Source organism: Epinephelus lanceolatus, chromosome 21 (assembly GCF_041903045.1).
Source record: "Epinephelus lanceolatus isolate andai-2023 chromosome 21, ASM4190304v1, whole genome shotgun sequence".
NCBI classification, from domain to species: Eukaryota; Metazoa; Chordata; class Actinopteri; order Perciformes; family Serranidae; genus Epinephelus; species Epinephelus lanceolatus.
Genome location: NC_135754.1, coordinates 33,880,011 through 33,903,911, shown reverse-complemented (window position 1 = coordinate 33,903,911; position 23,901 = coordinate 33,880,011). Strand labels below are relative to the sequence as shown.

At 39.8% G+C, this 23,901-nt stretch overlaps 1 protein-coding gene across 1 annotated transcript in view; it reads right to left on the bottom strand.

Moving 5' to 3' along the window:
* Nucleotides 1-23,901, bottom strand: part of tbkbp1 (TBK1 binding protein 1) — a 97,651-nt gene that overhangs the window by 35,797 nt on the left and 37,953 nt on the right. Inside the window, exon 2 of the mRNA XM_033611815.2 lies at nucleotides 10,946-11,204. Coding sequence (XP_033467706.1) covers nucleotides 10,946-11,188 — 243 coding nt within the window. The 5' untranslated portion in view covers nucleotides 11,189-11,204. The remainder of the gene's footprint in view (nucleotides 1-10,945; nucleotides 11,205-23,901) is intronic.

The following is a 23,901-nucleotide window of genomic DNA, read 5'->3' as shown; positions in this document are numbered from 1 at the left end:
CACTGACTGTGGGATTATTCTTGCAGGCTGCACATCTTTTTGTAAATTCTCAATCAAAGATGCAGTTAACTATAAATTACTCATGACTTTTCTTACATTTATCTCCCTGCTATGTGATTGTATCATGTAAAATCAGTTTCAACATGAGCGCTGTGAGTGAATCATTGATCCTCCCTCTGATGTTTAATAATAACGATAATTCAGATTGTATCTTGATGATGGTTTGCAGGAAACATGATGAATTAGAGGTACTGATACTACAGTAATGACAGCTGCTCCGTCATTGTTGGAGAACCTCACCGATGTGACACAATCAGTGACCTTGCACTTGCTTTCCTGTATTTCTCGGTTGGGGGGGGGCACAGATATTGATACGCAGACGGATATTTAAGCGTGTTTTACATCTTTTTATGGCTCACTGTGGGAGTGGAAATGAGGCTAGTGCCCTTATGGTTTTATAAATCTGAGGAAGAGAATGCATATGCAAAGACCTGCCAGCTTTAGTTGAAAAATCTACACTGAGTTTTATGCACCTGGCCCCTGGTATTAAAATATTTCCTGGGTGACTGGATCACAAGTGGACAGCTCTGAGTACAGATGTGAATGCACTCTGCATCCTTAATATGGTCTGAGATCTGATTCGCTCAGACCACATTCAGAGGTGGACTGGGCCACATGAAGCCACATTCTTTCAGCAGTGTGTACGCTAATGTGTCCCGGGCCTCACTGAAGGATTGCCTGCAATATCATATCATAATCACAGGTTAGACACAGCACGGAAGGCATGGGCGTAGGTTTTGTTTCAACACTGGAGAGGGAATAATGCACATGTCCTAAATATGGAGGACCGTCTCTGGAGCCACTCCCCTCGCGGTGAACGGTCAGTTCAATTTCTGCCCAGTTAGCAGAAGCTAGCACAGCAGCAGTTGTTAAACGGTCTCAACAAACTCACACATGCAGGGAAACTGCTCGACTCTGTCATTAATTACCGTTAGGTAACATTCACCGTGTACAACCAACAGTTAGCCCTCTCACTGTGTGTGTACAGCTGGACTCTCACCAATTGTTGTTGGGGCGTGTTATTTGGTCCTTGCAAACAGAAATTATTTATGTGTTTAATTGCATATAGAGTGAGAAAGTGAGATCCAGTTATAAATGGTCACTCTAGATTGGTTTCTAAGTTAATCTTTAAAAGGATTTCACAAATATATATAGTTCCATCAAACAGCTGATTGCTGTCGTTTTAATCAAACAAACAGTGCATTTATTAGGGACTATTTACACTGATGGATTAATACATATTTGGTGCTCTAGTGAGTATTTGGAGCTGCAGGACAGTTTATGTTTGAGTCAAAATAAACTACAGCGAGTGTGTTCATGCTATTGAAGGAACATGTCACACAGTGAAACAGTGTATGGCAACACCTTTTAACATTTAATCAGTACGGCTGACAAGTAGTGATTTAGTTTTCAGTGGCGGAAATGACATTTCAAAATGTCAGAATATCTTTTTGGCCAGTTAAAAGGTTAATGTAAGATATCTGTGAAATAAATTTTTCATATTAAAAATATATTTTAACATGTAGAAATTACATTGTGACTAGTTAAAAAAGATTAACAGACATCTTTGATTTAATTATAAATATCAGTAATTCCTTTTTTATAAGTAACAATTACACATATCTACAACTGAATTTCCACATGTTAAAAAATGATTGTGACAGACATCAACAATCGCATTTTTGACATGTGCGACACAGTGGCGTATGACAGCTGGGGCGGGCCCCAGTGCACGTTATTATGATGGGCCCCCTGCAAGATCTGGCATCTGAACTAGCTATGACTTGACATTGTCCAACATCAACATACACATTACCCAGCAAACATCAGAGCAAATGTGATACAAAAACCAAATAAAATAATGAAGTATTTATTCAATTATATATACAGTACAGGCCAAAAGTTTGGACACACCTTCTCATTCAATGCATTTTCTTTATTTTCATGACTATTTACATTGTAGATTCTCACTGAAGGCATCAAAACTATGAATGAACACATGTGGAGTTATGTACTTAACAAAAAAAGGTGAAATAACTGAAAACATGTTTTATATTCTAGTTTCTTCAAAATAGCCACCCTTTGCTCTGATTACTGCTTTGCACACTCTTGGCATTCTCTCCATGAGCTTCAAGAGGTAGTCACCTGAAATGGTTTCCACTTCACAGGTGTGCCTTATCAGGGTTAATTAGTGGAATTTCTTGCTTTATCAATGGGGTTGGGACCATCAGTTGTGTTGTGCAGAAGTCAGGTTAATACACAGCCGACAGCCCTATTGGACAACTGTTAAAATTCATATTATGGCAAGAACCAATCAGCTAACTAAAGAAAAACGAGTGGCCATCATTACTTTAAGAAATGAAGGTCAGTCAGTCTGGAAAATTGCAAAAACTTTAAATGTGTCCCCAAGTGGAGTCGCAAAAACCATCAAGCGCTACAACGAAACTGGCACACATGAGGACCGACCCAGGAAAGGAAGACCAAGAGTCACCTCTGCTTCTGAGGATAAGTTCATCCGAGTCACCAGCCTCAGAAATCGCAAGTTAACAGCAGCTCAGATCAGAGACCAGATGAATGCCACACAGAGTTCTAGCAGCAGACCCATCTCTAGAACAACTGTTAAGAGGAGACTGCGCGAATCAGGCCTTCATGGTCAAATAGCTGCTAGGAAACCACTGCTAAGGAGAGGCAACAAGCAGAAGAGATTTGTTTGGGCCAAGAAACACAAGGAATGGACATTAGACCAGTGGAAATCTGTGCTTTGGTCTGATGAGTCCAAATTTGAGCTCTTTGGTTCCAACCGCCGTGTCTTTGTGAGACGCAGAAAAGGTGAACGGATGGATTCCACATGCCTGGTTCCCACTGTGAAGCATGGAGGAGGAGGTGTGATGGTGTGGGGGTGTTTTGCTGGTGACACTGTTGGGGATTTATTCAAAATTGAAGGCACACTGAACCAGCATGGCTACCACAGCATCCTGCAGCGACATGCCATCCCATCCGGTTTGCGTTTAGTTGGACGATCATTTATTTTTCAACAGGACAATGACCCCAAACACACCTCCAGGCTGTGTAAGGGCTATTTGACCAAGAAGGAGAGTGATGGAGTGCTGCGGCAGATGACCTGGCCTCCACAGTCACCGGACCTGAACCCAGTCGAGATGGTTTGGGGTGAGCTGGACCGCAGAGTGAAGGCAAAGGGGCCAACAAGTGCTAAACACCTCTGGGAACTCCTTCAAGACTGTTGGAAAACCATTTCAGGTGACTACCTCTTGAAGCTCATGGAGAGAATGCCAAGAGTGTGCAAAGCAGTAATCAGAGCAAAGGGTGGCTATTTTGAAGAAACTAGAATATAAAACATGTTTTCAGTTATTTCACCTTTTTTTGTTAAGTACATAACTCCACATGTGTTCATTCATAGTTTTGATGCCTTCAGTGAGAATCTACAATGTAAATAGTCATGAAAATAAAGAAAACGCATTGAATGAGAAGGTGTGTCCAAACTTTTGGCCTGTACTGTATATATATATATATATATATAGTTTATTTGTTGTTTTATAGTATATGTGAAGTAAATGTTTAATGTTATTGTAGAATAGATTGCTACTGACTCTTTCAGAAAACATGACGGAGATGGGTTTGCATTTTCGAGGGCATATACAGCAGTTAGCCTGACTTTTTAAAAAAAATTTAACATGGGTTCTTCTTTGAACATGGATGCATTTCTGTATTTCTGAGGTGGCACTCTGAATGAGTTATAAGAGCTTGTTCTCTGGCCAACACGCTGTTGGAGGGCCTGCTCTCTCTGTGGGTCCCCTCGTCCCAGGGGCCCCCAGTGCAACAACACTGCCTGCACTGTCTATATTTACGCCACTGAGAATACCTAACCTTATTTTAATATATTTAGAATTCAGTTCTCACTTACATAAAACTTGAATTAGTATTTGCTTAAATCACTGAACTCAACAGGCTTGTATTAGAGACAGGCCTTTTAATTCCATTGACACAAAACTGTTGCTCAGTAAAGATCAGAAAATACTATAAAATTGTTTATTTGAACCAGTATGAATATTACTTGTATACAAACAAGTATAGTAGTAGTAGTAAGAACATTACTTTAACCTGTGAAAACAATATTCATGACTGGGATTCATTTAAAAAAAAACAACGCTTTTGATTCTTTTGAATGGTGGACAGTTAATATCTATAACTCACCAGGTAATCGAAAATGGACACATATTCTGACTTTGTGACCATAAAATGAATTTAAGCGAGCTAACAATATGTAGCATCTCCATACTGACAAAAGTTTAAACAATAATATTTATATGCACAATCTAATAGGCTAATTAATGTTAGCTCAAGTAGGCCTTTTTTAAAGACAGGCCTCTATTTGAGACAAACCTCTATTTGAGACAGGCCTCTATTTGAGACAGGCTTTTATCTGAGACAGGCTTTTATTTGAGACAAACCTCTATTTGAGACTGGCCTCTATTTGAGACAGGCCTCTATTTGAGACAGGCCTTTATTTGAGACAGGCCTCTATTTGAGACTGGCCTCTATTTGAGACAGGCCTCTATTTGAGACAAACCTCTATTTGAGACTGGCCTTTATTTGAGACAGGGCTCTATTTGAGACAGGTCTCTATTTGAGACAAACCTCTATTTGAGACTGGCCTCTATTTGAGACAGGCCTTTATTTGAGACAGGCCTCTATTTGAGACAGGCCTCTATTTGAGACAAACCTCTATTTGAGACTGGCCTCTATTTGAGACAGGCCTCTATTTGAGACAAACCTCTATTTGAGACTGGCCTTTATTTGAGACAGGCCTTTATTTGAGAAAGGCCTCTATTTGAGACAAACCTCTATTTGAGACTGGCCTCTATTTGAGACAGGCCTTTATTTGAGACAGGCCTCTATTTGAGACAGGCCTCTATTTGAGACAAACCTCTATTTGAGACTGGCCTCTATTTGAGACAGGCCTCTATTTGAGACAAACCTCTATTTGAGACTGGCCTTTATTTGAGACAGGCCTTTATTTGAGACATGCCTCTATTTGAGACAAACCTCTATTTGAGACTGGCCTCTATTTGAGACTGGCCTCTATTTGAGACAAACCTCTATTTGAGACAGGCCTCTATTTGAGACAGGCCTTTATCTGAAACAGGCCTCTATTTGAGACAGGCCTCTATTTGAGACAAAAGAATAAGTAAGAGTAAAAGAGACTGGGCATTTAATTGAAGTTTTACAGTAGTTATGAAATAATCTGTAGATATATTGATTACAACTGTATCTAGTACGCATATGATGATGCAGTTCTATATATCTGGAGTTTTTTATGTGATTTTACAATTTAAAAAACATTCAAATATTTCCGTTCGTATCTGCTAAGGAAAAAACAAGAGCTCCTATCATGTTGCCTCGCATGATAACAACTAAGGATTTATGGGGGAAAACATATTTACTGTTGTACATGATATGAGGTGGAAGTATGATGCAACACCACAACATATGAACATGTAAATTATGCATAAATAATTGCATTACATGCAGCTACGATTATGCAGACATGACTGATTATGTAATCATAACTCTGTAGAACATGCATTTATCACATTTACTGTTGCTTTATCTGTGAAGTAAGCAATTTGTCTCATTATGGTGCTAAACTGTTGTTTGGCCGCAGACTCCTGTGCTAGAAACACACAAGAGAAGTTATATAACTGCACATGAACACATTTACATTTAGAGTGCCTACCGTGAGCAGGGAGGGCTTTTCATTTTCTGTGTGAAGTCATTGCCGCTGATGCAATGTCTATTTGAGGAGCAAACAACCCTTTTCCATTTAGCAGGAACACCTCTCTCTGCTCAGTTTAACAGTAAATGTTTGCAACAAGGGCAGAACCCCCCAGGGGGCCCAAGAATCCTCATACCGCCGAGCGTTGGGAGCTCTAAACCAGAGAACAACCTCACTTCAACCCATGTTCAAAGAAGCAGGAAGCACTTCCATCTGCATCATTACAGCGGCTGTACTCGGGCATCTTGTGTTTAGAGGAAGCCTACAGCAACACCACCTCTGCTGTGGGAAAAAAAAGGCTAAAAATAATTTCTGCACACAGGGATTTGGACGTTTCACAAGTCAATATTGTGATCAGTGTTTCGATTGATTATCCAAACCTGAAATAAAAGGCACTTGTTGAACCTACAGAGGCACAGATGTGAGATGTGACAGCTCCCACTCCAAACAGACAACATCTGCACCTGCACTCCCCAAAATCAACACCTGTCTCTCTGGGAATGGGCCCTGAACAAACTGCCACTTGTGAGTAAGTCAACAGCGATGTGGCAGCCTGCAGCCTTCGGTAACAGCTGCTCGCTAAAAGGATGCAGGATTTCTGCACCGACACATATGTCGGGAGAGGGAAGACAAAGTCAAACTGCATTTCCACCAACTTGAAAATCATGCAAAACCTTTGGTAAAGCCAACAAATATGTTAAAACATCAGCACTAATCATGTTTTTGATGCAAGCCTCTGAGAATCAAAGCTTTCTGGAGCTACAGATATTCAACCAGAGCATCACAGAAGATTCACAGTTTCATTTCCCCCTCCAACAGTATCCTTAGTAGGCCATAATGCAGCAACAGCTTGCATCTCCTCCGAATCATCTTCCTCAGCATTTCAAGTACGGCAGCCTCTTTGATAACTCTTTGTCATTTGAAGCACTTGGTTCCCTCCTCTGTCAGACATCCTCCCTGTCTCTCCCCAGCATTGTAAACAGCACAGCCTGCTGAACGTCCTCGTGCACCTCAAGTGAAAAATTGAGTGGAAAGTGGGGACATTATACCATATAATTCCTAGAATAAGTAGAACACCACTCGCTCTTGATAATAATGAGAACATCCAGGATTTTTTTTTCTTTAATCCTCCTTTGTTCTTAATTTCAGCAATTTATCTCTCCCTTGCTCTTTGCGTCATTATCTCCTTCCACTCCCTCATCTCTCGTCCTTTTGTGTGTCTCACACTGCATCCTTCCGCCCCTTTAACTCCCTCTTTCCACTTATTTTTTTCCACTTTCCCTCACTTTCTGTCCTCCCACGCTTTCCCTATAAGCTACCTTCCCCCTCTGTATATGTGCCCGTCGGCCCGGCTACTGCTCAGGGGGGGATTTCTGCTACACCTGCTCTCTCATTCAGCCGCAAAGTAGCGTGATTTCCACCACCCAGCAAACAGGCCCAGCTATGCAAAAAGGGTAACAGTGTCACTGACTTTAATTCGTGAAGCTCAGCTGATTCTGTCACATATTCAACAGTGGAAAAGACTTGTGTAGATCGTTTTCTGTGAAGACTTCCAATATGTGATCTCTCCTGACCCTCTGCAGGAGCCTCTGTGAACTCTGTGTGCAGCCCTCTGACACCATCATTCTTCATGTACAGTAGCTATTTCCCTGCTGACTCCAGATCGATGTCACCAATAATCCTAATGTATATTGATGCAATTAATCAAACCAAAATCAATGGAGGAGTATATTTACAGAACGTATGGTCATGCAGGTTGGGACTTATCTTCACATCATCCAATTATATCAAGATGATTTATCTCTTTCACCTCAGCTTCAACTGACTCTGTTGATCAGTAACATTCGACTACATGGCCCCTTTAAACATTTATTTTCTAGATAAAGAAACCAAATGTAAAGCAGGTGTAACACATTGTGATCGAATCACAGCCAGGAGTGAAAGCAGTCTGTACAGGTTACCTACATCTTATGAAAATATCCACCAACAAAAGCCACCTTAAGGAGAAGTAGTATGGAAGCCCATTTCTGTCAGTGTTATGAAAAAGAGATCTTGTAAGTCATTATAATGAGAAACATTCTCAAAATTATGACTTAGTATCATAAAAAATGTGTTATAAAAAATATGTTTTACAGATTAATGGGTCTATATCTCAAAATAATTAGAACATTTCTCAAATTTATGACCTAATATCTCAAAACAGTGACTTATTATATATTATATTTCAAAATAATGACTTACTATCTCAAAAAAAGAAACTTTCCCAAAATGATGACTAAGTTTTTCAAAATAATCAGTTAATATCTCAAAAGAATGAGAAACTTTCTCAAAATTTTGACTTAACATCTCAAAAGAATGACTTAGTATTTCAAAATTATGAGTTATATCAAAATAATGAGGAATTTTCTCTATAACGACTTAGTATTTCAAAATAATGACTTACTATATCTAAAAATTTGTTAGTATCTCAAAAAATTTATCAAAATAATAAGTATGTTTATTAAAATAATGTAGAATATTCCTAAAATTTTGAATTAGTGTCTCAAAATAATGACTAAGTTTTTCAAAATAATCAGTTAATATCTCAAAATAATGACAAACTTTCTCAAAATTATGGCTTAATATCTCAAAAGAATGACTTAATATTTCAAAATAATGACTTACTATCTCTAAAAAATAGTATCTAAAAAAAAAAGAAACTGTACCAAAACAATTAGTAAGTAAGTTTCTCAAATGACTAACTTTTTCAAAATTAATCAGTTAATATCTCTTAACTTTCTCAAAAGAATGACTTTCAAAATTTTGACTTACTATCCCAAAAAATTTGTTAGTATCTCAAAAAATTTGAACATTTCTCAAAAATAATAGGTATGTTTCTAAATTAATGAAAAACCTTCTCAAAATTATGACCTAATACCTTAAATTAATGAGCTGGCATTTAAGTATGTCAAAAATAATTACTAAATTATCAAAATATTGAGAAACTTCTCAAAATTATGACCTAATATCTCAAAAAAAGATTTATTTTCTCAAAAAAATTGTATCTTAAAAAACTTAAAAATTTCTCATAATACATTTTGTTTTCTCAAAAATAATTAGGTAGTATCTCCAAATAATGACAAATTTTCTCAGAATAATCACTTTACACCTCAAAATGAGACACTTTTTTGTAAAAGAAATAATGAGTTATTATCTCAAATTAATGATGATGAAACGGCAGTAAGTCATTATTTTTTTAGACCTTTCATTATTTCGAGATGCTAATTCTTTTTGTAAGGCATACTTTGGGGGGCTTTCTTGCCTTTATTTGATACGACAGATACAGTGCAAAGGGGGAGAGAGAGTGGGGATGACATGCAGCAAAGGGCCACTGTGGCGAGGACACAGCCTTTGTACATGAGCACCTGCTCCACCAGGTGAACTAGCGGTCGCCCCAGATGCTGAGTCATTATTTGAAAAAGGTTTTCTTTACAATCACCTTTAATTACAGGTGCTTCATTTGATCACACCGGTAACAAAGGGCTTCCATACAGGAGCGTCTGCTTGAGACAAACCAGTGTGTGTGACATGTATGACACGTGTGACGTTGTGTGTGTCTGCCTCTTCCAATGTCATGAAAATGTGTGTGTGGGTTTCAGACACAGTGTGACGATGCAACAATCACTTTGTTTGAAGCACAATAACTGACGCTGCAACAGCTGGTCGATTCATTGTTTTGTCCGCAACTATTTTGACAACCAATTAATCTTTTTAGTCATTTTTCGGGGAGAAAAGCCAAACGTTCTCTGGGTCCAACTTCCTCACATGACAGGATTTACTGCTTTTCTCTTTCATTTATAATTAGTCATTTCAATATCTTGGGGTTTTGGAGCATTGGTCACATACAGCAAGCTATTACAGGTCCAGTGTGAAGGATTAAGGAGGATATGTTGGTATGTTTTCTTTGGTGTATAATCACTTATAAATAAGACTATTGTTGTGTTTTTGTTACCTTAGAATGAGTTGTATATATCCACATGAGGAGCGGGTCCTCATCTACAGAGATTGCCATGTTGCACCACCATGTTTCTACAGTAGCCCGGAACGGACAAACCAAACACTAGCTCTAAATTGGGCCACTCCCATTTTTGAAACTGATTTCAGAACTGACAGCGAAGGAATTCTAACCAGGAGAAGTTTCCACTGGTTGCAATCTGTAATCCTCACCACTAGATGCCACTAAATTCCCCTAAATCTCACACACTCTTCCTTTAAGTGCATCACCATGGGCTGCCGAAAACTATAACTGGCATTTTTTAAACAATTTTTTTTGCATTTTGCAGATGAAATTAATTGAATAATTGAGAAAATAATCTGTAGATTAGTCGATAATCAAAATAGTTACAGCCCTAATATTGACCTCTTGACTCTGCCTCTTCCTGTTGTCTCAAGCAAGCCTGAATAATGTACAGACAGCCTCTTTTTCAACAAAGCAAAAGATAAGTAGAGCCCATGTGACCTGGGACACACCATGTTTGTTGACAATAGATCCAATTACCCTGCGGGAAAAATCAAATTAACAGCTCTTATTGAGAGATAAATCCAAACGCCTGTGACCTTCCCTCATTATTGAGATGCTGTTTCCATACACAGAATGCATGTTAGGTGTGTGTGTGTGTGTGTGTGTGTGTGTGGGGGGGGCATGGTTACTTTAAAGGAGGTTATGTGTGCAAAACCCCTTTGATAGCCCCTCCGTTGCTCCCAGGGCTCCTTACGGTTGTTACTCAACATTATTTTTACTTAAACATGACTTAAAACTTCAGTCGCCTTCCGCCTGGATACAGAGTGATCTCTGCTGTTTATTCCCCCACTGGTCCAGGATCAAAGCCCACCAAAGCTTTCTCCCTTTTTATCTTTGTGTACAATCTCACTGGCTGAATAACACTACGGGTGAGTGGACGGCTCACTCCGTCTTTGAAAGGCTAATAAATCAAAAAACAAACAGGCTTTATCCTTGTCAGAGCCGCAGACCTTCTGTCTGATACCAACAAGGACAATAATAATAATTAGTTTTCATATTTGACTTTGTGCTTTGAAGTGAAAACTCTTCACCTTGATCTCGTAGATCTTGAGCTTTCTCTTGATACTGGTGTTCTCGCGCTCCAGGCAGGCCAGCCTCGTCTTGATGTCCTGATAGGCGGTGATGAGGGCGAAGTGGGAGGCCGAGTAGACGTCGTCGGGGGGCAGCTGCGAGGAGTGCCACGCCACGCTGCCGCAGCCATCCTCCTTCAGGCCCCCTGCGTCGCCGCCTCCTCCCAGCAGCCCCAGCTCCCCTCCTCCGAACAGAGACTGCATCACTCAGAGCCTCAACCTGAGGACAGACAGTTATTTGCCCATTAATTATTAAACCTCCAGATTGTTTCCATTCAATTAAATGTACCTACCCCAAAAAAGCGTTTCATAATCCTGGCGAGAGGGTCGGCTATCAGTGCCACCGCAGCAGTGCTAAAAACATCAAGCAGGCAGCTACTCGCAACAAACAAAAAAGAACAAAGCCGCGTTCGACTGAGAGCAGTCGGATTTCTGGCACACACGATGTAAAATATTCAAAAGCAAAGCGGGTACAGACAGAGACAGGAGGCAGGATGAGGGACATGTGAAATTTAAAGATGACTGGGTGGATGCATACATCAGAGAAGGCACTGCGTCACATCATCGCATTGAGTATGTTTATGTGCACACTACGTTTATACTGAACAAAGACAAACGCACATGTTAATCTCCCTTCTTCTAGATTATAAAGTTTTGTTCAGACAGAAGGCGAGGCGAAGTTAAGAGGCAGCATGACTGCACAGCAAGTCGGTGCAAAGATGCAATGCAGTGGATGCCAACAGATGGAAGACTGTCCAAAGTGTGAGTGAGGACACAATAAGAATCTTTTCTCTACTGGAGCAAAGAATTTGCTTTAAACCAAAGACTTTATGACTCCACAAATAAGTTGCTAGCTAATATAAAGCTAATGTCTGCACAGTTATTGCATCGTTGCCAATAAACACAGGCTGCACTATATTCTTAGCAGCGGTTCCCAAATATTTTTAACCCACAGCACCCCTCCATACAGACTCCTTCTCATGGCACTTAGCTTTCAGAGTACACTTCTGTGCCTCCTGAGAACTGAGATGCATTTATTTGAGTTTATTTACAATGGCAGATCTTTCCATCACTTCCATCTGCTGATCGCTGTTTGTTGTTGTGTGTCAAGGAAAGTCACTGCTGGGTGGAAAACGATGCTGAGAGTGACCCTAAACAGTAAAGCTGCAGCTGGACAGCTAAACAGTTAGATGAAATGCAATAGGCCACCTTTTTATAGCTGCTTTAAAGTCAGTTTCGCCTTGTTTTATTTTATTTCTGTGTCTTGTGAGGGGTTTGGTAAAATGTGCACAGAAAGATTAGAATAAACAAATCTTGCAGCATCCTTGATCCGTCCCTCAGGCTCCTCACATTCTGCACCACCCACTTTGGGAACCACTAGTCGAGTTGTCACACTCGCACAAGTGATGCAACTCTGAAGACATTTTAAGATTATCCAAGTTTCTGATCATCTGTTGCAGTGTGGGCCGCTCTTTGACTCCTCCACATCCAGATAATCTGTCGTTTCTGTACCAACACATTACCTCAATAGTTTAGTGTCTGGCTGCCTGGACACACTGCTGTAGCAGTGTTGGGGAGCAGTGAACTACACGTTATTAAACTAGTACTGTATTTGCATATGATTCAAGTAGTTAAATTGCTTTTTTGCCATTTTTTGTGTAGTAAATTTTTGACACTACAAATAATTTTGGGCCATAAAAGGAAAGGAATGATTCTTTTAACTTTACCATTGCGTCCTTGCTGTAATTTAGCCTCCTTTGCGCAGCAGTGGTCGGGGCCGGGCAATTTTAGGCAATTCTGAGCAACAAGAGCCAGAATAGGAAGACAACAAGAAAATTGCCATGACAATGACCATTTTTCATCAGTTGAGGCTTGAACTCACAACCTCTGACACCAAGAAGCATCTTCTATCTGACTAAGCTAATTAGCAAGTGACAACCTTTTTGTGGCTTCATAAACTGACTAAGCCAGCCACCAGGATGACAGCAGCTGTCAAGGCAGATTTCAAACTGCCGTCATAAATTCAGTTATCAAGACAAAAATTTTGAAAATACACATCTTGCATCTAGACAGCATGGAGATGTTGTTAATTTGTTTTTAACAATGACTGATCTACTACACATTAAGTGAAAAACTGATGTGTAAAGATGCTCTATTCCCATTGACAGCAATGGTTCACATGAGGGCAGAATTCAAAATGCTGTCAAAAATTTAGTTTTTGATATAAAATTCTGATATTTGCCACATATCATCTACCATGACTCCAAAATTTTGTTAATTTTTTCATGAACATTGAAATCTTGATGCACTGTAGGCTCAATTTTTAATTAATCAAAAATCTGTGAGGACAGTTTCTGTGGGATAGTCTGAAGATGCTCTGTAGCAAGTTTAGTGTCAATTGAGCAAAAATTGTGGGAGGAGATAGGTTTAAGAAGTTTTACAGTTTTTGAAAAAAAAACAGTTGTGGACCTCATAATTTGCAATAGGTTTAAATGTACAAATGTTTCTTCAGTATTGTGAAGTATTAGTGAAAGTTGCGTAGCTGTAGCACATACGGTCGACTTGTTATGAATTTTCAAAGTTTTGTACTTTAGACGCTTGCTGTAGCGCCACTATCAGGACTATTGGCTTGAGTTTGCAGCTGAGCAAATCTGGCATAGGGCTGGACCTTTGTGCAAAGTTTGGTGATTTTTCGCACGTGGGAAGTATGATTTCCTCAGAAGAAGAAGAAAAAGAAGAAGAAGAGAGAACGAGTAGGAAAACAAGAGGGTCCTGGCAGGACTGCCTGCCCGGCTCCTAAAAATAAGAAGTCATAAGTATTAATTACTTTTATTTATTACCAAATGTTCTGAGAAGTTGTTGCATGCTATTTTGGCTAACTGTGTGATCCCGCTTGGTGCAACACCCTCACCTGCCAGATGCATAAAACTCTGAGCAGACTCACGTCTAAAGCGCATGTTTTTGCCAGATTTAAAAGCCATGCGTCTGCCTGATTCTGTTTTATAAATCTAGATCATTGTGGCGCACAAGCTTCATTTCCACTCCCACAGTTCACCATAAAATGATGCAGAAATGCCCAAAACATTAATTTGCAAATCGACACTTGTGCCCCCCTGCCTCTCATTAGACCTCAATGAGTACGGTAAAGAAAGCATAATTACACCCACTGAGTCACATCGGAGACAGCTTTGGATATCTGTAGCGTCCTTATGATTCATCACATTTCTGCAAACTATCGTAGCTTTAAAATCTTGATCATCATTGTTTTTAAACGTCAGAAGAATGAACGAATGAATTGGAGCACTGGTGTTGAAACTGACCTTACAAAGTGTGTGACAGGATAAAATTGAACAATCGCTGACAGGGAGATGAATGTAAATTAAAAAAAATAACTCATCAGTGAACTTCATAAATGCACCTTTGATTCATATTTTACAGAACACCATGAAAAAAAAAATGAGCAAGCAACCTAAAAACAATGTTATCCATCTCTCAACTTAACATTTAATGATGTCCTTTATATCACTGATGACTGTCTCAGCTAAAATGTGTGTACGCCTGGTTTGAAGAACGCACATTGTTATATTAATATAAATACTGTATATATACCAGTTTGTGTAAGAAAAGTCGTACGCATGGTTTTTGGGCGTACACATCGTTTATCCATCTGGTCCTAAGACACTAGTTTCTGAACTGCAGGTGTCTGACAGATGGACATAGCATACAAAACCAAAGCTGACATTCCTGCACTTTCCCATGAACAGTGTGGATTTTTATTTTATTGGGTTATGACCTGTGAACAAGTGGGCACCTTTTGCAACAAATTCGGTTAGGTGGCATTCTTTTTACAAAGTCGTTTGCACTACTTTTTCTACATAACTTGATTTCTCCCTGAGGTAGCTTTGCTGTAGTTCAACCTCTTCCTGTGTGAAGACATTGGTAGCTTGCAAAGCTTTGAAAGTAGCTTCCCCAGCACTGGCTGCATTCACTTTGATGGCTTTAGCTTCTCCATTGAATTATCAGTGACGGAAGACGAGGATATTTCTGCATGTAGAGCATCATTACATCATCATACTTTTTGTGTTACTGACAAGGAGCCTGTAATTTTTTACATCAGATTCTTTTGTGCATGTAAACATTTGTCTACCTCACATAGCCCAAAGAATTTCAGCGCCTTTCATCTCTCTTTTGCGTTAACTACATATTATTTTTGGTGAGAGCTGCCCTACAGAGTAAGTAACCAGTTCATGTACGGTGGCTGATATGTTAATCAGACTGTGATTCACATATGAGTCTGGTTCGTGATCTTGTTCCATTTCACAGTACTTAAAAAAACATGAGCTGTGACAGTCTACGCTCCTTGAGTGGCATGATGAATGAGCTGGGTAGTTAGCTGACCATGCTACATCACAGCCAACCAGCTTTGGCCTCCCCCCTCCCCCCCCCCCCCCCGGCCCGAAAGACTCAGGGCAATGCTGTCAAAATGATAAATGGCACCTGTGATGTCACCGCCCTCTTTTCATGCAGCCACAGAGGGGACATGTGCACAAAAGTCATACTAGACGTAGCGAGGCACACCGATAACGGTTTGATTTACAGGTACTGAGGGAGTTACACAACAGCAAGTTGATTTGATGTATACTGGAATGGATGCCTTCCTGACTCCAGCATTGCCTTGTGAGTCAGCGATTGCCTACTGAGCTATTTTCATCTGCTCCCTTCCTCCACGGTTGCTATTTTCCTTGTGTTTTAAGAGAGAGGGGGATAAAGCCTCAGCCAATCTACAGCTCTTTTCCTCGCTGGTCTAACAGGATGATCCAAAAGCACTCCCACATGCACACAAACGCACGTCTGTGCACATGCTGCCAAAAAACAAAAAAAAAATACACAGAGGAAGAGTCGCACAAAGAGAAAATGCATGTGTGGACAAAAATGCCTGTTTGATCAGAGAGATGACACACACACAAACACACACACACACACACAGACGGACTGTGCCAGTCACCTGCCAGCTGCCTGCAGACTGGTGTTTACACCAGGAAGATATTAAGGTCCTGTGATGTGCTCTGTGCTGACACCATGCTGTCGAGGCTTGTGCGCTTTTCTCTGTCACTCTAATGGCCCGATCCCATTTCTTTCCCTTTCTTTCACCCCTTACCCCTCGTTTTCCAGTGCCCCTTTGCCCGTAACACAGTTACAAAGGGTAGTGGTTGAAATCTCAGTCCTGTCACCAGAAGAAAATGCTGGCATTTTATGTCTCTGCAAACTATTTAAACGTGATATTTGCACATTTCTGCCTTTCCAAAGTGATGTAGTATATGAGCTGACTTTCTCCTCTGAGGTGGAGGGGACAACAGATGGCATGTCACCTAGGCGAGATGGCTGCTTTGCTGCAGATGACTGTTCCATACCACAAATGAAAGCGGTTGTATTTTAGCAAGTCATTGCTGTGTTTCAATCCACTTTTCAGGCACCAGTCGTGGGTGTTTTCTTGCGACCCGTCGGCGTGGATAGTGCCATGAAAAGCCAATTCTTTGCTACCGAGACATCTCTGCTCCTCCTGCCAGTCTGCTCTGATATTAGAGGAGCTGTAACAAGTGCAGCAACTTCACTACTGGACTTTAGTTAAAGTTTGGATGTTACATGCCATCAAAGGGGGAATTGTGACATAGAAATATGTCAAAATGTGGGACTGTCTGGTGCCTGGTAGCTCAGTGGGTCGAGCAGGCGTCCCATGTACAAAGGCAGTGTTCTTGCCGCAGTGCCGGCAGGTTTAATTCTGGCCCACAGTCCTTTGCTGCATGTCATCCCCTCTCTCTTCCCCTTTCACGCTTAACCTGTCCTGTCTTGTTGTGCTTGTTCAGGCTGTTCTCATGCACTACGTAAAGTCATGCCCCTAAATTTATTTATACTCTACGTTATTATGAGCTCGTACAACCCATGTGTTGGGAACGCTGTGATCACATGACCAATACCCTGGAAGTAAAGAAGGAAGTGGTGCCTTCAGGAGGCAGGTTGAGGCGACGAATGGGTCACAACACACAAGAACTTCCCACGTTGTCAACATGTTTCTTTTCCCAAACCTAACAGTAACATAACCTGCCCAATCCTCACCTCTGCACCGTTATGTCAAGTTTACGTTAAGTATGAAACGTGATTTGTGAGGCGCTGATTCGTAGGATGTACGAGGATACATTGGCTCGTTATAAAGACGTTTCTTTTGTTGTTTGTGCGCCCACCTTGCCAATAATTTCTCAAAAACCTCTGTTTGGAGGGCCATGTAGCCCGAACACTTCGCCCTGCCTCTGTACCCCAACAAGATTTGGACCCTTAACCCCTGACCTCTAGACATGAATGTGCAGACGGTACTCACTGTGTGTTGGAGCTACAATAACATTCTTCATATTTGTTTTGAGTCATGTTCATGTGAAAATAAATGGGTCACCGCACTCAAAGAAACCTGATGAATTGGACATTGGTTTATTGCTGTTGCCAAGAACACGTGTCCGAAAAGTTCTCCCCGTTCACACCTCAGAGGCCTTAAATGTTATGTTTTGTGTGTTGCATTTGAGCGAAACAGATTTCAAACTGTTGGGGAAACAACAGAAAGAGGGAAATAAATCAAAGTATGGAAATATATGACAAGATGAGGAAACCAGCAGGAATGGATCATGTATATTAGACGGGTAAGCTTTCACCTCGCTGTATGTAGTGACCGCATTTCCATAAACATCCCACGGAAGCGGCACACACCATCCGCCTACGTGCAGGCTCGAGGACATAATTATCCATAGACCAAAAAATCTGATAAAATTGCCAAGTGGATGTTATGATTCAATTGTGTATGGAGTACCTATTCACCGGTTGCATCCCTACATGGCTAATAAAAGACTAATCTCTAATCTACAGCTCGACGACATCTAGCAGCTCACATGCTGTGGTAAAGAGGGTGCAGTGGCCACTGATGGATGGCCTCAGAGTGGATAAAATAAAGGACAGGGACACAGGAACATCCATTTTGTCTGGGCTCCTCACATTGGCAGCACAGAAATGAGGCATTTATCACACATACTTGCAGAGCTCCTACTAAGCTCCCCTTCCCTGATCCCTCTCTTGCTCTCTGCTCCTCTACCCAAAATATCCCTCATCCGGCTTCATCCGACCCCTCCTCCTTCCCAATCACACACTATCCACTCTATCTCCTGGACCTCTGGGCTCATTTGCCGAGGCTCTCGGGGCCCCACCGGACTGGAGAAGTGAAAGCGTACGCTTCGTTCCCAACCAGCTCCCTGCTTCATTACAGAGATTACCACAAGAAGTCATACATTACCCGGGGCCCACATGGCATACATTGTCCCACTGAGACTCCCATCCTTGTCCTCTGTCTCTGCTCCCTTGTCCCCCTTTCCTTCCTCTTCTCTCTAGAGATTAAAGCACCACTCCCCTCCCTCTGTGTCACTGTACACTGAAAGGGCCAACGCTGCTGTCGTCATCAGTGGACCTGCAAAGGCTACAGCCATGAACCAAGTGGGTGACTGTGACAAGCTATTGTTTTCATTACCTACATGTGGTGCCAATTTTACATGTAGCTCTCCTGTTTGAATGAGCTATTTTTTGTTAAACGTCACAACAACAATCTGACGGGGTCGAACCTGCTGATATTTTCTTCCGACGCGTCACATTAACGTCAAGGCTGCAGCAACACAAGGTTAAATCAAGAGAGCAATTAAATGGGTTTATTTTTACAGAGGAGTATCAGGGCCAGGCGTAAGGGGAAAATGAGAGGAGGACGATTTCTTAGGAGTCAAAATATTGAGGATAAAGTGGAAAGGTTGAGACTGAAGTCGAAATGTCGAGAATAAAATCAGCTCTATTGGTATGTCAAATTGTGTCTTGTGATACAACATATTCCCTCTGTAATGGGCGCAGGTGTAACCATCGAAACCTTTGCATATGTCTGTTAGCAATTATGGATTGAATATGATTTCTCCTTCTGATACGATGAAATTTTCAGCACAATCTCTTCAAAGGCCGAATGCTTAATACCACACCGTGTTTATGCGCTGAAAGAGAATTTTTTTTTTTTTTTTAACTAAAACCGCTTCTGAAATACAGTTTCAGCAGTTCATCATCACACAGCATGTTGTTGAGGCAGCCAGATGTGCTAATGCTCATCATTTGATTTATTCTTAAAAGTTCAACTTTATTCTTGATATTTCGACTGTATGTTAAAAATGGTATTTCAAATTTATTCTTGAAAAACAAAGACAAAAAAAACCAGCTTCCTCCTCTGATATCTTTCTTATGCTCGACACTAAGAATTAAAGTTTGACTTCATTCTCAACATTTCGACTTTATTCCTAAAATGATATTTGAACTTTATTTTTAACATTTTAACTTTACTTGCAACCTTTACTCTTTATTCTCAGCATTTTGATTTTATTCTCAAAACGGTCTTTGAATTACTCTTGACATTTCAGCTTTATTCTGAAAATTTCAACTTTATTCTAGAAATTTCAATTTATGTCTTAAAAAGCTCCTCTGATACATTTTTTTTCTTTGACATAATGTAATTATTCTCAACATTTTAACTTTATTCTCAAAATGGTATTTCAACTGTTCTTGGCATTTTAGCGTTATTTTTTAAATTTCAACTTTATCCTCAAAAAGCAAATAAATAAAAACCTTTCTCTTCTATTTTCTTCTATTTTTTCGACGACTTTATCCTCGACATTTAAGCTTCATTCTCAAAATTTCAACTCTATTTTCAAAAAGCAAATAAACAATAGTTCATCCTCTAATATTTTTTCTTCAGCTTTATTCTCAAAATTTCAACTTTATTCTACATATTTCAACTTAATTCTTAAAAAGCGAGAAAAAAACTTTCCTCTAATATTTTATCTACGACTTTATCCCAGACATTTCAACTTCTCTTAATATATATATATATATATATAGCTATATTTTTTTATTGTTGACAGGTTTTTTAACCTTAATTTGTGTTAAAATCACAAATAGTGTGTATGTGGCAATTTTCTGGTGCAGATGAGATTCTTCTCACCTCAGGTCAGTCTGCAGGGTTTCACACAACAAACTTGTCTTGTGATCAGTTCAGTAGATGACGGCTTTCACAATAACCCCACTCATTAAATATACTGCCTTTGTTGTATGAGATAGTACCACAGCTCTTATCCCCAGGGCTTAGTGATTTATTTCAGAGAAGTTTATTATTTTTATGATGTTAGTGGAGATTGTGGCCCACCTCACCTACAGGTCTATTAAAATGTTAAATTAAACCTTCATTCTCATTGGACCTTCAGTCTCCCTAAATGTCCAGACTGCTTACAGTATGAAGAACGCTTTACATTCAGCCTTTTCCCCAGTGTTGTGCCATGTTTAGCTATGTTAGTGGAATGGCTAAACATGGATGTATCGATGATAAAGTTCATCCATTCGTTCACCACTTGCAGACTGGAATATAACAAATATTTGAATGTAGTTTTGTACAGACATTCATGATCCCCAGAGGATGAATCTTAATGACTTCAGTGATCCTCTGACTTTTCCTCAAGTGCCACCAAGAGATGTACATTTGTGGTTTAAAGTAAAATGTCTCCATAACTATTGGCTGGATCAGGTCAACCGTTTAAAAGAATACTTCACCCGCCAAAACAACCATTTGTGTGTCAATTACTCATCCCATGTCACACTGAATTTGTGAGGAAACCTTCTTTGCATGCCTCCAAGGTGAACAGAGAATCCAAAAACCACTAAAATTCATAACAAATTCATAGGTCAATCCTCGGTGATTGCATTTGACAACAGCAAAACAATATCAAAACATCTGTTTGCAAACTCTCACACAACTCATGCAGTAAAACCAAGTCACATTTATCCAGTCGTAAGCTCAGTACTTCCTAAACATATGCATTTTTGCTAAAACCTTACTGTTTAAAACTGAAGTGAAACTTTATTTTTCTCTCTTCAAGGCCATTGACAAAAACAGTAATTTTACCTCATTGAACACAGCAGCTGCTGGTCTACCGCTGCCTTGATAAGTTAGTTTGTTTGTGTTATTGTGTGACTTTAGTGAATCTGAAATGACCCTATAAAACACCAAAGTCAGAAAATAACACAAACAAACTAACTGATGGAGTCAGTAGTAGACCAGCAGCTGCTGTGTTCAGTGATATAAAATTACTGTTTTTATCAATGGAGTCTGGTTTGGAAGAGAGTTTCATTTTCAGTCCAGTTGCCAGTGGGAAAGATCTGTCTGTTTGGGAAGTGCTGAGCATACGACTGGATAAATGAGACTTGGATTATACTTCAGGAGTTGTGTGAGAGTTTGTGAACAGATGCTTTGATATAGTTTTGCTGTTGTTAAATGCAAACCCCTTTGACTTTAATCCATCAAGAATTCTCAGCTTTTGGATTCTTCGTTCACCGTGCAGGCATGAGAGAAAGTTTTCTTACAAATTCAACATAACACAGGGTGAGAAATTGATACACAAATGGTCATGTGGGGGCTTAAGTATTCCTACAAGGGCTTTACTCTACTTGTGTACGCAGGATTTGATTCATCGCTGTCGTTCTTTGAGTTTATTTATTCATCTGAATCTCTTGTTTTCTTTTGCCCCCCTTTCTAATAGAAAATAATCTTACAAATACACTGTTGGTGTTTCCTATTGTGGCTCTGTCTATAGCTTAAGAAGGTTGCAACCGAAAAAGACTCTCCTTCAAAATATAAAATGACACAACACATAAAACATGCAGAACACCAAGCAAGGTCAAACATGGTGCACTCTCCAGGTGTCAGAGCTTCATTTAAATGACTACAAGCAAATTAATTAATCACTTGTTCTACCTATTTAATAATTACAAGAAAGAGCTGTGTTAGTATTTTATATTAAAATTAAACCTTGTTGTCTTTACCAAATTAAACAGCACAAAATATCAATTATTTACAAATATTTCTGTGTTGAATAAATGACTCTGACACCCGCAATGAAAACTCTTCCTCCAAACTGCAGAATATATATTATTAGCAAACTTCATTTACAGAACGCCTTTTTTCCATCCTAATGTGTTTCCTTTACAGCATGATCAGGTCTCCAGTTTTTTAGCACTACGACAGGACTGTGAGGTTGTGAAATATTACTATACTTTGATTTTAAAAGAGAAATTGTAATATTTCACACACTTGATGTATCCTCGATTTAACATGACGAACAGCAGCTCGAGCATTAAGCCGGAGTATTCCTCGATGAGTTGAAAAGAACAAGCCTTATCCATTCACAAACATGCATAACCCAATCAAATCCCAGAGCTGGAGCTCTCTGTAAATACCGCAAATCATATTTTTGGGATCCTTTGAGGATTGAAGCAACAGATGATTGTTCTCTCTGTGTCTGCCAGCTAATCAAGGCTCGCTGTAGACTGTAATGGTGCAAATCTCCTCTTACAGATGTTAATATTGATGCATTCTGTTCTTGTTCCCGCTTTGTGGCATGACCGTTTCTTTGGTAACAAGCTATATCATCATAAGCTATTTATTTCTTCTCCCTAAAGCCTGTTTATGTGGAAGGTTCTGTCTGTGTGTTTCTGCGTCTCTTTTGTATCCCAGGGCGTAAATATATGAGCGCAGTGGAAATCGTGCCAGCTGGGTCAGGGCTGGGTTTTCTGGTGATAACAGAACCAGGATCAAAGAGGAAACTGGGGGAGTGAGTCCCTGCAGTGTGCGATTTGAATGTTGGATCTTGTATGAGGGGGATGCAACCACTTTCCCCTCTATCTCCCTCTCATCCTTCCCTTGGCTGTTAATGTATTTCAAACAAGCCGCAACCTGCGGGGCTGAGAAATGAAGCCAAGGCAGAAGTGCCAAAAACTGCAGTTCATCTAATGGCCACTAGAGGAAGCAGGTCAATCCCCATAGACCTTCATGTTAAAATGCCCAACTTTACAGCAGAAATAAACATTTTTACAGCCTGGTACAAAAACAGTTTCATCTTTATGGTAAATCTTAACATTCATGACAACTGTACAAGGGGGGAATTTTTATATAACTCACCCATTTGAATGTTATTAAGGCTTAAATCTATGCATAATTAAGGGCGTGGCTGCTTTGAGTGGCAGGTAGGTGCTGTCTGTTGACAAGTCACCACCATGGCGGCACTGTTGGTTAGGTAATGTAACAATGGTATAACCCTAGATTCACAGCGTAGGTGTAGCTGTTGCTATTTCAGTGTGTTTTCGGTTTATGAAAGTTAATTTTAATGTCTTGGTCGTTGAAGGGACTGTTCACTGTTTAAACTGGTATGCTTTTTATTTGTCTCAGGGCGGCATAGAACTTGTAATGGCTGTATTTTGTATTCATTTTACCACATATTTTTAAAGAAAACATCCCTTCCAAACTACCATGTTTTCTTAAAAAAAAAGTCATGAAAATTACATCATTTATCATCCAGAGACTGTAAAAAATTTTCGTTGGATTTTCAAATTTATGGCTGTTTTTGAACACATTATATGGGATGACACTTTCTTAAGAAAAACACAACCAAATCTGAGTTTAAAATAGTGATATTCTCAAAATCACTTTTTTTCTACGTGTCTCATTTTAAAATTTGGTCCAAATAGACTGTCTATTAACTGACTAACTAACCAGCGTGCACAACAAGAGTGAAAAACCAAGGCTTTTTTCAACTCAAAGATTTTGTCTTCAACTTTGAACTTTCAAACATCAAAGGGTACTGAAAATCGAACAACTAATTTATGGTGGAGGGAGGTTCATGCATTTTCCACCAGTCACTCAGGGATGCTCAAGGAAAAATATTTGTAGCTTTTGGTAGCATCTGGGAGGGTAAAAATCTAAAAAACAGTCAAATCAAACCCAGCCACCCGCTCCTCTTATTACAGTTCTT